This window comes from Octopus bimaculoides, chromosome 3 (assembly GCF_001194135.2).
Source record: "Octopus bimaculoides isolate UCB-OBI-ISO-001 chromosome 3, ASM119413v2, whole genome shotgun sequence".
In the NCBI taxonomy this organism is placed as follows: domain Eukaryota; kingdom Metazoa; phylum Mollusca; class Cephalopoda; order Octopoda; family Octopodidae; genus Octopus; species Octopus bimaculoides.
In genome coordinates this window covers 150,465,332-150,480,766 of record NC_068983.1, presented here as the reverse complement: position 1 = coordinate 150,480,766, position 15,435 = coordinate 150,465,332, and the positions used below count along the sequence as shown (strand labels likewise).

General features: G+C 37.5%; 1 protein-coding gene across 4 annotated transcripts in view; it reads left to right on the top strand.

The window, feature by feature from the left end:
- LOC106873711 (dual specificity mitogen-activated protein kinase kinase 4) overlaps positions 1-15,435 on the top strand; it is a 95,485-nt gene that overhangs the window by 44,936 nt on the left and 35,114 nt on the right. Inside the window, exon 2 of one of the 4 annotated variants that reach the window (XM_052966630.1) lies at positions 7,626-7,665. The exons of the other annotated variants lie outside the window; for them this stretch is intronic. Within the exon in view, the coding sequence (XP_052822590.1) occupies positions 7,653-7,665 (13 nt within the window). The 5' untranslated portion in view covers positions 7,626-7,652. The remainder of the gene's footprint in view (positions 1-7,625; positions 7,666-15,435) is intronic. 4 annotated transcript variants of the gene reach the window in all.

The following is a 15,435-nucleotide window of genomic DNA, read 5'->3' as shown; positions in this document are numbered from 1 at the left end:
TATATATATATATATATATATATATATATATATATATATATGCGCGTGTGTGTGTGTACATGGATGGATGGATGGATAGATAGATAGATAGATAGATTATTTCTATCTTTATCTAGTTATGCAAACTACTCTTCAGTAATTGTCTTTTTATCTAATTATTTACTCATCTATTTCTCAGTGTTTCATAACCCTCAGGCTATGTTATGTATCTCTGATATGGTATCTGTATCTACCCTATTTATCTATCAGTCTAACTAGGTTTATTCCAAATTAACAAGAGAGCCTCTTCTGTGGCCGTTCGACTTGCTTGACAGCATACATTGATTGAATAGTGTAATCCTGGATATATTGCTATGTCTGAATAGACGTGTTGGTCACGCTTGGAAAGTCTAATCATAGGTTTGTTCCACCAGTGTTAACCTGTGACTAACCAACTACTACATCGCTCCTCTTATATCCCCTACCCATATACATACACACACACACGCACATGCCATCTGTCTATCTTGCTAGCTAGCTAGCTACAGCCCTGCCTAAACGGTTCCATAGCTGTCCCTTTAAATCATTCGTTCCTTTGCCTCTTCACAAGCAATCTGTTACTCTGTTATTCGCCATCGATCTTCATCCTACGACCTTGTTTTATCAGCTTTGGGACCTTTGTTGCTTTGGAGATGAGGAAGTTGGAGTGGGAAGGTCGATTATTGCAATAAGGCCTGTTCACACTAGCTTTGCCTTCGATTCGGGTTTAATTTATTTTCTCTAATAGGGTTGTTTATAGTTTTGTTTACTGAATGTTGCACACACACTCTCTCCCCCCTCTCTCTCCCTCCCTCTCTCTCTTTCTTTCGTGTACGTGTTAACTAAATCATTATGTGTGTGTAGCTTTATACCCCCTGTTATCGATCGCCTAAATAGCATTGTTTGTGGCTAGTCTAGAACGTGGAGATAGAAAGCTCGTTTTATATAGTTTACCCCATATTTAATTCGATGCCGTGTGTTTGTCAGTGTTCAAAATCTAACAGAATCCGCATTAGCTGCCTCAGCACATCCACCATTGCCGCCATAGCTTGCGAAAATAAGGCTCCAGCTTTATTTAAAAGAAAAAAATATATATACAAGTTGACGAGAGCACGTGATTTTGACTTCAGCAATTTCAGTTTTCCCCTGACTATTTCTTTGCAACATACCAGAGGCATATGGTCTCTGATAGACACTCAAATATCAACCTTTAACGAGGGAGCCTGTACATAGCCGCTCGACCTCTAGAAATAGTAGTCAAATCCTCATCAAATCATGCTTAAAGGCTATTTAGGAAATGTTCTGGGTGCATTGCGCCTATAAAGAAGGATATTTATGATTGAAATAGCTTTGGGCAGGACTCATTAACAACATCGTATTACGTATAGGATAGGATGTTTATTAAAACCACTCCTGTTAAGACGGAGGACTTGTGCCTGTATATGAAATCTGAGTCAAGATGTGTCAATACGAAACATTCTGATATGATTTACTTAACAGCCGATATTACTCATCGTCATCATCATCATCATGTGACAATCCCTTTCTCCACAGAATTTAGAAGGATTGTCAAGGTGATTAGTGGTTATTGATGGAAAGGTGTAGCGGTATTCTATACCATCGTTGGCTGGAAATATAAATATGAAACTTTGATAATGTTGAATAATCTAACACACAATCACACACTCACACGATGTGCATATGGATAACATTGTGGAAATAACATCCCCAGAGTTTATGGGCACAGACATGGCTACACCGCAAGAACTTTGGTTCCCCAGCAGATGGCTCTAGGTTCGGTCCCAGTGGCACCTTGGACAAGTGTTCTACGATAGCTCCGAGCTGACTCAAATCCCTGTGAGAGGGTTTAGTAGGTAGAAACTGAAAGAAGCTCGTCATTTACGTGTGCGTGTGTGTGACTACCTCGTGACAGGCGATGCTGGTTTGTTTACGCCCCGCCCCCCCCCAGACTTAGCGGTTCAACCAAAGTGACCTAAAGAATAGTACGTCTATTAAAAAACAAAATAAGGTCAGGGGTTGATTTGCTTTACTTGACCAGGGCTGGCCAACTTGAGGCCCGCGGGCCGCATGCGTCCCACAGACTTTTATCTTGCGGCCCGCTTGATACTTTCTTGAAATGGGTTTATTTACTCTTTTACTTGTTTCAGTCATTTGACTGCAGCTATGCTGGAGCACCACCTTCAAAAAAAAACATTTAAAAAATTTTATCAAAAATTAAAGATTTTACTAGACCCTTCGAGGCGATGCCCCAGCATGGCCACAGTCCAATGGCTGAAACAAGTGAAAGATAAATATATATTTAATTCTTGAAAGTGAAATAAGTTTTACAGACTTTTTTTAATTATTACAGTTTTATTTTATAACTAATTCTAAAACTGTCATAGCACACAGTTTGCCAAAAGAAATGAACAAAAAAAGTTAAAATTATCAAAGAAAACAGAATAGAATATAAATTACATTAACATAGGTGCAGGAGTGGTTGTGTAGTAAGTAGCTTGCTTACCAACCACATGGTTCCGGGTTCAGTCCCACTGCGTAGCACTTTGGCAAGTGTCTTCTATTATAGCCTTGGGCCGACCAAAGCCTTGTGAGTGGATTTGTTAGACGGAAACCGAAGGAAGCCCATCGTATATACGTATATGTATTTGTGTGTCCTGGGGTCGATTTGCTCCAGGATGGCCATAGTCAAATGACTGAAACAAGTAAAAGAGTAAAAGTATACAAACCCTCACATATATAAACGACTAAACCAATGTAAACTGGCCTTCCCTCTGAAAATTGTTGAAATGGCCCAAAACAGTCACAGTATTACAACAGGTGATTACGAGACTGAAATGCTCAAACAACCAAGACAGTGACATGAAGAATTACCATTATTATACACTGGCTAATCATTGGATTTCAGCCATACTTGGGTACACTAGCTTGAAAGTACCATTTTCATAAGTCTGGTACTTATTCTATCAGTTTCTTTTTGGTGAACCTCTGAATTATGGGGGATGTAAACAAACCAACATCAGTTGTCAAGCAGTGAGACGCACATATCTCTCATACCTCCGGCCATTTGAGTCTAACGTGTCATCTATACAGCTAAATGCTTTATAGATGCAAAACCAATAATCATTCTCTGATCTGTCATAACAAACAACCTTCTGTGTGTGAGTGATATTGACATATGGTATTTCTGTCTGTCAAGCTCCCTCACAGGATATTGTAGGTTCATGACAGATTTAGTTTCTTTTCAGTTTCTAAACAGAGTAACCCAGGGATTAAATTCGATCCCTGGATAAGTCAGTCTGTATAAACTCTGGTTCAATATAATGATCTAGCAACATATAAGAATAACTAATACTATAATATCCCTGATATAGACAGTAGCATGAAAACTGTCTGTCCCTGTGAGCTTAATAAGGGGTTTAGTTTGAAATTTTAAGAACATTACCGAATATGGCATACCTGAAGAAGGATAGAAGGTATAGTGGCTGAAATATTATAAGTATAACAACCAAGATTAAGGCACAAATATTAATATATCACTAGTATTTACATGATTATAAAATGTATATGTATGTATAAAAATGTGTGCATGTATAATCAATTGAGGGTCAATATTTTAAAGCATGTTTGAGAATAACATCAGAATATTCACTGAGAGGCAGACTTAATAACTCAATACTGAAAGTAGAATCAATATGAATTGTGTGTGTGTGTGTGTGTGTATGAAAATCTCATATAACTTGCCAGTATGTATTATGCATTCAATGATTCTTTTAGGTGCTTGTGTTGATGTGAGCAGTCATAGATAGATGCCCCCCACCCACACCCACCTTGTCCCTCCTACCCTTGACCTAACACAACATTCAGGATAGAACAGATGAAGTGCAAAAGCACTGCACAAGCACTCGACTGTTATTCATTTCAGTTGAGTAAACTGGAACGCTGTGAAAATGAAGTGCTTTACTCAAGATAGAACACACTGCCTGGTTCTAGAATCAAACTTATGGCTCTGAGGATCATAAAGCCAACATATTAACTACTAGTCCATTGTGTGTGGCGTGGGGGTGGGGGAGTATGGTCTGATAGATATTTGTACACATGTACATTTCCCAAATAGCAATAAGTAATACTGGTATGAATCACACATACACAATCTTGTTCACATTAACATCTGTTTGTCTGTGCAAGTCTATTGACTAGTGATGCTGAAATCATTCTTGCCTCCAGTTAATTGATGGTGATAGGTGATGGTATGGCTGAAGAATGACTAAGCCCCTCTCTGTGCAGTGATTTCTCTATAATGTATATGAGATTCAGTTTCAATTTCCTGTTAAGACTTTACATTGTTTACTTCATGTCAAGATTGCCATTGTGAAAAGGTATTGAATTTCTCCACTTTTAATCTTTCAGTGCTAAAATTGGAGTTTAAAAATTACTGTGGTTGTTGTTGTTGTTGTTAAACAGTGACCTGGCAGAATCGGCCAGTACAGCAATGAATTCATTGTATTTACAACATTTTGTTATGTTCCGTTACATTTCTGAGGGATCTATTTCAAAACGGGGGCACCCACTGACATCTATTCAGTTGAAAACAGTTAGCGCTGTAACGGTGTATATCGTATTAATCCCCTAACCCTAACCCTAAAACTAACCCTAACTCTAGAATCCGAACTCTAAAATTGTTACACACATAGATACGCACAGCGTAATTTATTATATAAACAATATATGCGTATAAATTACGATTAAACCGGATGAAATATGTCACAGGGAATAACATTTTTATGACCGCCCAGCAGTAAATTTATTGAGCTGAATAGACGTCAGTGATTGGTTGAAATTACAGAAATACGACAACTTTAACATGGAATAACTTGCGATGTACGTTTTCTTGTTAAGAAGACTAAGAGTAAAAGATGTTTTATATGACACATTCTACCAGTGTCCCAAGTTTCAAAGTGTTTCGTTAAGAAAATACTGGTGCCCCCGTTTTGAAATAGATCCTTTCTGAGTTCTTTGAAGCCCACAAAATGAGCTTTGCCTTGTATTCTTCCATGGGCAATAAAATAAAATACCAGTCAAATACTGGTGTTAAAACCAGTAACAATTCTCTTTCCCAAAATTTTGTCACCGTATGCCTAGATTAGAAATTTTCAGTATTACTATTATTCAACAGAGGACATCAAGTATAGCAAAAGACTGATAGCAGCAACTGGTTGTGTGAATGACAAATTACTTGGTTTGAATAGTCTGCCTTATGAGTTTTGCGGATACTTGCCAGTTTTTGTTCAGTTTAGACTGATGTTTCCTGCAACATATAACAAACTTGGAACATTTGTGCGAGCTGGGGAGTGGCACTGCTGCTGAGTAAAAACTTGAATATTGGAGATATTATCCAATAACTTCTGATCCATAATTCTGCTGACTGCAGAGTTTAAAAAATTTTTGACCAGATGCTTGCAAAGAGGTTTGTGCTTGTTGTTGACAGCATAATATTAAAAACTATTCCATTTCCTTTCATTAAAAATGGCGGATATTTCATGCTTATCATCATCATCATCATCATTTAACGTCTATTTTCCATGTTAGCATGGATTAGATGGTTTGACTGGAGGTAATAAGCTGAGGGCTGCACCGGGCTCCAGTCATCTGTTTTGGGTTGGTTACTACTGCTGGGTGTTTTTAATGCATTACTGGCATGGGTGCCTTTTGCATGTCACTGACACAGGTGTTTTTTACATGGCACCAGCATGAGTGCCCTTTACATGGCACCAGCACAAGTGCTTGTTATGTGTCACCAGCATGTGTACTTTTTAGGTGTCACTGGCAAGGGTGCCTTTTACATATCACTAGCTCGGGTGCCTTATATACAAAAATATAAGATCAAAAATTGTCATCATCATCATTTAGCATCTGCTTCCTATGCTGGCATGGGTTAGACAGTTTGACTGAAGCTGGTGAGCTGGAGAGCTGCAGCAGATTTCAATCTAATTTGGCATGGTTTCTACAGCTGGATGCCCTTCCTAGCACCAACCACTCCATGAGTGTAATGGGTGCTTTTTATGTGCCACTTGCACAGGTGCCATTTCATGACACTGGCATCAGCCACAACTACGATTTCACTTGGCCTGATGAGTCTTCTCAAGCACAGCATATCACCAAGGTTTCAGTCACTTGTCATTGCCTCCATGAGGCCCAACGTTCAACAGTTGCTTTTTATGTGTCACCAGCACAGGTGCCTGTTACATGATACTGGCATCTATGGTTTCACTCGGCTTGACAAATCTTCTCAAGCACAGAATATCACCAGAGGTCTTGGTCACTTGTCATTGCCTCCATGAGGCCCAACGTTTGAAGATCATGCTTCACCACCTCAACCTCATCCCATGTCTTCCTGGGTCTACCTCTTCCACACGTTCTCACCACAGTTAGAGATGGGCACTTTTTTACACAGTTGTTCTCATCTATACGCATCACATGACCATATCAGCACAGTCGTCTTTCTTGCACACCACATCCGATGCCTCTTGTGCCCAACTTTTCTCTCAAGATGCTTACATTCTGTCCTTCATGCACATTGACATTGCATATCCAGCGAAGCATACTAGTTTCATTTTTTTCAAACCTATGCATGTCCTCGGCAGCCACAGCCCATGTTTCACTGCCGTGTAGCATGGCTGTTTGCACGCAGTCATCATACAATCTGCCTTTCACTCTGAGGGAGAGGCCCTTTGTTATCAGCAGAAATAGGAACTCTCTGAACTTTGCCCAGCCTATTCTTATTCTAGCACCCATGCATCATACAATCTGCCGTTCATTCTGAAAGAGGGGCCCTTTGTTATCAGCAGAAGTAGAAGTTCTCTGAACTTTGCCCAGCCTATTCTTATTCTAGCACCCATGCTCTCGGAGCTACTGACTCGGTTCTGTACATCTTTAGTGTTTATTGTACCTGTGCACCTTCCATACACAAAATCTGTTTTCCCTGTTTTTAAAAATGAAAATATAAAAAGCATACTGAGTGGTAGATTGACAAAATTGCATCAGGCGAAGTAACTTGTGATATTTGGTTACATTGATTTCTCTTCTGAATTTAAATTCTCTCTAGACTAACTTAGTTGATCATTCTTCCAAGTTTGATTAAAATAAGTACCAATCTACAAGTACTGGGCTGATATGATAGACTAAAATGATTTCAACAAACTGCACTAGCATGGCTACAGTTCTATGCCTGAAACCAATAAAAAAAAACTAGTTTAAAACTTACTAGAAAGAAATCTTAATCTAATAATTTTTTATATATCTATTTTATTCCTTCGAGAACAGACGCAGGTATGTCTGTGTGGTACTTTGGACAAATGTCTTCTACTATAGCCTTGAGCCAACCAAAGCCTTGTGAGTGGATTTAGTAGAAAGAAACTGAAAGATGAATGTCGTGTGTGTGTGCACGTGTATGTGCATGTGTGTCTGTGTTTGTCCCCTACTGCACAAGTTGACAACCGGTGTTAGTTTGTTTATGTGTCCTTAACTTAGCAGTTCATCAGACGTGACCAATAAAAATAAGTATCAGATTTTTTTTTTAATTCTTTCAGGTGTTGCTCCAGCATAGCTACAGCCAAATGACTGAAACAAGTAAAAGATAAAATATAAAATTCACTTTTCCATTTTTTTTTAAACATTTAAAGGTCTATATCAGCTGGTAAAATTGAGGGAAAGAGATCTGTTGCAAATGCATTCAGGGCACCCATGGACTAGGTTGTGATGTTAAACCAGACAGTGGCCTAATCTAGACTAATTACATGCACAAACACCAGTTTTACATGCTTCATTTTTTTACACACTGCTCTGAATTTTTAAAATAGCTGCTGCCTATGTTTCACACAACACACTTCAAAACATGTACACTTATAGCACATCTTGTGCTGACTCTGTTGACACATATTGGTGTTTCCGACTGCATCATTTTTGAGGTTTCTGGGTTAGATTTTCTGCAATTGGATACTCAGTCCTGTCATAAATTTCACAGACAACCAATGTCTGTTGTGGACACTAGCTCTAACAAGGCTCATTTCTGTGGCTGACTCAGCAGAGCCTCTTCTTCTCAATGCTAGCTTAAGCCTCTGTAACCAAACTAAGACTAGGAATATTTATGTTGTGTTTCAGCTGTAGGAAAGTTCGTGAGATTAGTTTTCCATCTCATTGAACCTCAATATTTTGTGAGTGAAATGATGTGTCACAAATTTGGTATATTCTGAGAATTCAAATGTTGGATGTTCAAGATAGGTGTAATTGTAAGTAATGTATAATAAGTATTAGCAATGATAATAACGGGACAGTTTTTAAGTTAAATACAAACTTGTTAAATAATGATTTCAAATTTTGGCACAAGGCCAGCCAGAACGGGGAGAGGATAAGTCAATTACATTGACCCCAGTGTTCGACTGGTACTTATTTTATCAACCCTGAAATGATGAAAGGTAAAGTCGACCTTGGCAGAATTTGAACTCAGAACGTAAAGACAGACAAAATGCCACTAAGCATTTTGCCCAACGTGCTAACGATTCTGCCAACTTGCCACCTTAAACTTATTAAATAATAATATAAAAGTATAATGAATCAAATTGATCCCGTAACATTAATAGGGCTTCTTCAATCAAGCCCAGAGAGATGAAAATAAAGTCAGCCATGTAAGGATTTAAATTCTAAGCATAAATAAAATACTGTAAGTCCAAGATTTTAGCAGTTTGCTGTATTAACAATATCAAAATTGATTTCTCATATTAGCACAAGGTCATGAATTTGTTGAAGAGTGTATTCAATTGCATTGAGCAAAATACATACTTGCCACTTAGGTTTATTGACTTTGGTGGAATGGAGGGTGAAAATCAATGCTGGCAGGTTTTGAATATGGGGGAATAATGGAGCAAAACAAATGATGGTAAATAACTGGTATGTTAAGTGTTTTGTTTTAATGTTATAGTATACTACAAAGTATATCTATAGATTTTAGCCAAACAGTTAACACACCAGTAGTTTATTAATCAAACTAACTTCCAAGAATACATTACATATGAAAATTGATCTATCCGATTACTCCCTTAGTAATAACAGATTTATAAGCTGTGTCTTCATGGACATTTAAAGAGAGTTTCTTGGTCATAATGAAATTCCAGCACAGGATTGGAACTAATCTTGCTTATCCCATTTTTTTCTCCATGAAGATACTGCATATAAACACAAATTGTTTAAATATGTTTATTACATAGTGTGGACTAAAATCTATAGATATATTCTGCTTTACAGTCTAGCATTGTAACACTATATTTCATATAAAACTCTACAGTTTCTAAAGTTCTGTTGCATTATGAATAATAATAATGTCTCTTGCATCAACACAAAGCCTCTCATTTTGGGGAGATGGTCATGGAAAATAGGAGTGGCTCTGGGAGGAAGTGATAAGTGGCAGTGTGTAAACGGTGGATGGAAAGCTGCAGTATAGTAAAACTGTAGATATGTGAGAAGTAGGGAGATGCTGTGAAATATAGGAGTGAGAAACAGATGTACAGAAACCAAGACAGAGATCAGAGGTATATAGTGGTAGATATAGTGAATGACAAACAAGGCTTGTGAGAGGAGAGTGATGATATGAGATGGTGTTCAGAGGAAAAGGACAGTGGAAAATAAATTGGTATGGAATGATATTAGCAATACAAGATGGGTGACAAACAAAAGAAGTGGTTCCAAAAAGCAGGGTAACCAGTACCACACAGGTGGAGGAAATATAGGATATTCTGCTCTCATAGTTACAACAGCTGAGTAAAATAGTATTGTTAGAAGAGTAATAGAAGAACAAGTATTAGGAATATGAATTGTAGAGAATGCTTGAAAGGGACAGAGTGAGTGAAGGACACATAGACATAAATGATATACTTTTAGGACCTCATTATTGGAGGAGATGATTGGATCTTCACAAACACAGTGAATTATCTATCATCTTGGCCCTTTGTCTTCTCTGTGAGGCTCACTACCTTGTCCCACACCTTCCGAGTACTCCCTTTTCCACCAGTTCCATTCACATTTAGCAATCAGCACTTTTATGCAGCTGTCTTCATACATACACATCAAATAACCATATCAGTGCAGTCTTCTCACTTGTACACTACATCTAATGCTTTGTATTCCTAATTTTTCTCTCCACATTTGCAGTTTGTTCGATGTGCACATTGTTGCTGCACATCAAGTAGAGCATGCCCACTTCATTTCTAATTTTTGTGTATCTTCTGCATTCATGGTCCACCTTTCACTACCATGTAGCATTACTGTCTGTACACAAGAGTCGTATAATCTACTTTTTACTCTGAGAGACAGGCCTTTTGTTACCAACAGCGGTAATAACTCTCTGAACTTTCTCCAGCCAGTTCTTATTGTAGCAATTATACTCTCAGAACATCTTCTTCAATTGCCACTTAGACAACAGAAGCTGTCTCCAGCCTTGAGCAAACCACCTAGGCATTCAAGAAAATCTATTTCCTGCAAGTTCTTAGTATTTACTGCTCTTGTGCATCTGCCACTAACAAAGTCTTCCCTTTCTCTTAATCTTCCTGCAATTCCTCAACACCTTTTATATGAGTCCTTAGTTTATACTGAGCACATTGTATGGAATTTCTGTCTATACTTTCTGCTTATCAAACACAGCCATTTTCTTGAAAGGGTTAGCATTTCTCTGCTTACTAAAACTAGGTCTTTACTAAGTTAACTGTGAGACCTTTTGATTCCAGATTTTGCTTCCACTCCTAGTTCTACCACAGATTCACCTATAAGAACAAGGTCATCAACATAGAGGATTTGCCACAGGCAACCGGTCTTAAACTCCTCTGTTATAGCCTAGAGGACTATGATAAATAAGAGGGGACAGATAACCAAGCCTTGGTGAACTTCCTGCATAGGAAATTTGTTCCTCTATTCTTTATTAACTCTCACTTTAATGAGTAGCAACCGCCAGATCCAGAAACAATGACCTGGTCGATGGCTCTTTTCAGGTCAAAGAGAGCCAAGTACAGGAGTTTATTTTTGACTAAATATGTCTCCTGCAGTTGCCTCACTAGAAAGAAAGCATCAACAGTGCTTTTCCCTGGTATACAACCAAACTTCATCTCATCTAGTCTAACTCTTTTCTTAATTAGTTGAGCTATAACCCTTTTTTGTAACTTTCATGACCTGGTCTAGTTCTGTCTGTGTGTGTGTGTGTGTCTAAGCATATTTCAGTGTGAATGTTTGCAAGATGTGTTGAGCTATAAACAGTGATGTTGACAGAGAAATGCCAAAACATATTCTGCTTGCTCTGTACTTTTAAGGGTGAGTGAAATGAAAAATCCCTTATTTATGAGTAGGTAGGGGTTAATGATAGGAAGGTCATTCAGCTATAAAGTAATGCTTTAGTAACATGTATTCATCTAACCCATGCTAGCATAAAATAAATATTATCTAAAAAGATGATAGAACAAATTAACATAATTGTGTGTGTGCGAAATGGGGAATGTTTAATATTTCCAATAATTTTTTTAACACCGTATTTAATTTGCAGATTGGTTCTGAACTTGTACCTAATCTCTAAATGTATAAGTAATTAACTGAACTTCTAGGTCAGCTAAAGTACACCACACGTGAGTTAAGCTTGTGCCTTCTCCCAACCTCTCTGCCTAGTCTCTTTCTTTCCCTCTGCCTACTCTCTTTCTCAATCTCTATTTATACATTTCTCCTCCTGCCTATCTCCCTCTAATTTGCTATATATATATATATATATATATATATATATATATATATATATATATATATATAAAATCTCATTATAGCTAGCTAAATTACATTATTACATCCAGGTATATTACACACTCTACAACTAGCTATTATACACACATACACACACACCCTACATACTTACATATGTATGTGTGTGTGTGTGTATACATATATATATTGTCCCACCCATGCCAGCATGGAAGGCAAATGTTAAACAATGATGACATGTGTGTATATATATATATATATATATATATATATATATATATTATCATCATCATCATGCATGCATGGGTAGGATGGTTGACAGGAGCCGGCCAGATAGAAAATCTACCCAAGTATACTGTATCTGTTTTGACAGGGATTTTACAGCTGGATGCCCTTCCTAACACCAACCACTCCACAGAGTGGACTCAATGCTTTTTACATGGCACTAGCACAGGCAGAGTTAGTTGTGGCGAGGTTTTGTAGATTAGTTAAGAATTCATTAGAATCTAGACGCACCACCATGTAGGATGCCAGAATCGGCTTGGTACTATAACATTGAGTTCACTATGAGTTAAAAGCAACCATTAGGTGTCATGTGCTGGTAGTGTACTGCAGGTTTATATTGGATTTGGAACCTATATATATATATATATATATATATATATATATATATATATATATAAGTACCAAGCTCATTATTATAAACCTAGATCCAACTCAGTATTGGCTCTTGGTGTCACATAAGTATGAAAAGAATAACACAAATGGGGTTTAAAATTTACTACTATATCTTTATAGTTACTCATACTATAACAGGTTGTATTATGTATATATATAGTCATTTTCTAGCTAGATCAGATTGGAGTCTGGTGTAACCATCTGGTTTGCCAGTCCCCAGTCAATTTGTCCAACCCATGCTAGCATGGAAAGCGGACATTAAATGGCGATGATGATTTTCTAGCTATAGCCTATCATCCATGTATAATATGTATTATGGAGCCTTGCTAAATCGTATGTTCTATTTACCATTAGGTATAGCAAATGCTGATCATGTTCCTGTTCCTATCCTGTCCATCAAAATTCTCAGTAAATAAAAATTCAAAATAAAAGTTAATTAACCAGCTTGCTTACATTGCATGTTTATCACACGGACCTTATTGATTTCCTTCTTTTTCTTATTCTTGTTAATTGCTGCTTGTATCAGGACAGGAGAAATGCAAGATCAAAATTGTAATATTAAGTTACAGCCATCCAACTTATCAATTTCTGAAACTTGACAGTCCTTTTTTTTTTTTTTTTTTTTTTTTTTTTTTTTTTTTAGTTTTTTTTTTTTTTTACATATATGCATACAGAAGCACACACATATATATACGCATATGCTCACATACTCAACTGTGCATGCATATATATGCCAGCCACAACTGCCAATCATCTTTACAGTAGATAGTAAATTCTTTTTCTGGTAGTTTTTTTTTTTTTTTGTTATTTGTGCTGACGTAATGTATATTTAAAAAATGTCTTTGAGAATGGAGGAATTTGGTCAGTGTTATGTAAAGTGATAATTAATTATTGATACAAAGTTTATTGTTTATTCTTATGCCAGTTCTACTCAAACAGACCTATAATCAAAGACATTCCACTGACCACTCCAGTGTGTATTTTTTTTTTTTTAGACTTTAAGATTGGCTGTTATTGGTAGCAAATCAAGTGACCACAAAAGAGGCTCTTCAGATGGCTTGTAGTTACTGTAATCTATATAATAGAAGTTTGTAATTATGTATGATAAATACCTTTATAAAATACAAAATAAATATTTATATACCTTTGCTGTGTTGAAGATATTTTGGGTAAAATGTGTTTGACAAACATAAGAATGTGGACATTTTACCATTTTATTGATGACATTACCAAATCATGTGAAAACAGTGATCTAGTGTTGTATCTAATCACTCATACATTGTCAACTCAGAAGAGTCCATTACACCAAATCTGACAAAGCTCTTAATATAATGTAGAGCTGGTTGGAATTTTGATAATTCCACAAATCCTTTCTTTAGTCACATATCTGAATTTTGATCCATCAAGGCTGAAAGCATACAGCTACAGAAACTATACCCACCCACCCCAAAAAAAAATGGGACATACTAATGCAACATGGATCTGCAAGCTGCATTGAAAGTCACCCATCATTTTATATCTGCCTTTCCAGATGGATATGGATTCTAACGGACTGTGTCAGTTTTCATTCAGAGTTATGGCCCTCCGTCGCTTACGACGTCGAGGGTTCCAGTTGATCCGACCAACGGAACAGCCTGCTTGTGAAATTAACGTGCAAGTGGCTGAGCACTCCACAGACACGTGTACCCTTAACGTAGTTCTCGGGGATATTCAGCGTGACACAGTGTGGCAAGGCTGGCCCTTTGAATTACAGGTACAACAGAAACAGGAAGTAAGAGTGAGAGAAAGTTGTGGTGGAAGAGTACCGCAGGGTTCGCCACCATCCCTTGCCGGAGCCTCGTGGAGCTTTAGGTGTTTTCGCTCAATAAACACTTACAACGCCCGGTCTGGGAATCGAAACCGCGATCCTATAACCGCGAGTCCGCTGCCCTAACCACTGGATCATTGCGCCTCCACATATGGGTTGTAGACCATGTCTTATTCATGCTTACCATTTTTGGCATAAACTCTGTTGCTGGATGCCTTTCAAATCACCAATCACTTCATAGTTTGTTCTCAGAGCATTTTATCATGGCACTGGCACTAAAGATTTTGTCTTATTACCAGTAGGATGACAGATTGTCTTATTTCTTGTATTGTTCCTTTCTTTCTACACAATTGTGTGGATGGAAGAGGGAGTGTGAGAAGAGAATCAGAGTGAAAGAAGTGAGAAAGAAATAGAAGGGAAAATAAATGAAGAGTCCATGAATTTCCAGTATTTCTTTGTGTTCCAATCCAAAGGCTGTGGCCATGTTTATGGCATTTGTGTATAATATTTTATGTACTCTCCCATCGTTATTGTATGTCTTGATTTCAAAATAGTTACACTGTATCCTGACAAGCACATACAGTGACTTTGTCATAAGAGGTTACTTTTGGGTAAGAGTATAAAAAACTGCACCCCTCTGCTGAGCCATGTCAAGCCAGTGTGGCAGAGTAGGCTTGTCAAACCAGTGTGATCTCAAGCTCAAATTCACAGCCTCCACATCAGACCATGGTTGGTGGAGAGAACAGGCTGGGGCCTTTCTCCTGCAGTGGACTAAACATAGGCAATTCAATCCAAAGTTGTGGTCTAACCCTTTAGTATTTAAACCAGCCATATCCAGCCCAAAATATTCTACCTGTTTTATATTCAAACTGACTGGATCCAGCCTCTTACACTTATCCTACAACACCATGCTAAAAATAAACAATAACATCATCAAACTTTCAAAGCTACAAGATTCCGCATGAGTTATTTAAATCAACATGAATTAAATAAGCATTAGACCTGAGAAAGTAATCAGAATACTAAAGGGTTGACAACCTGAAAGACATCCAGCCATGAAAGACTGCTTCAGAAAACCTTTCCAACCTATGGAAAAGTGGGTGTAAAACAGTAATGATGATATATTCTTC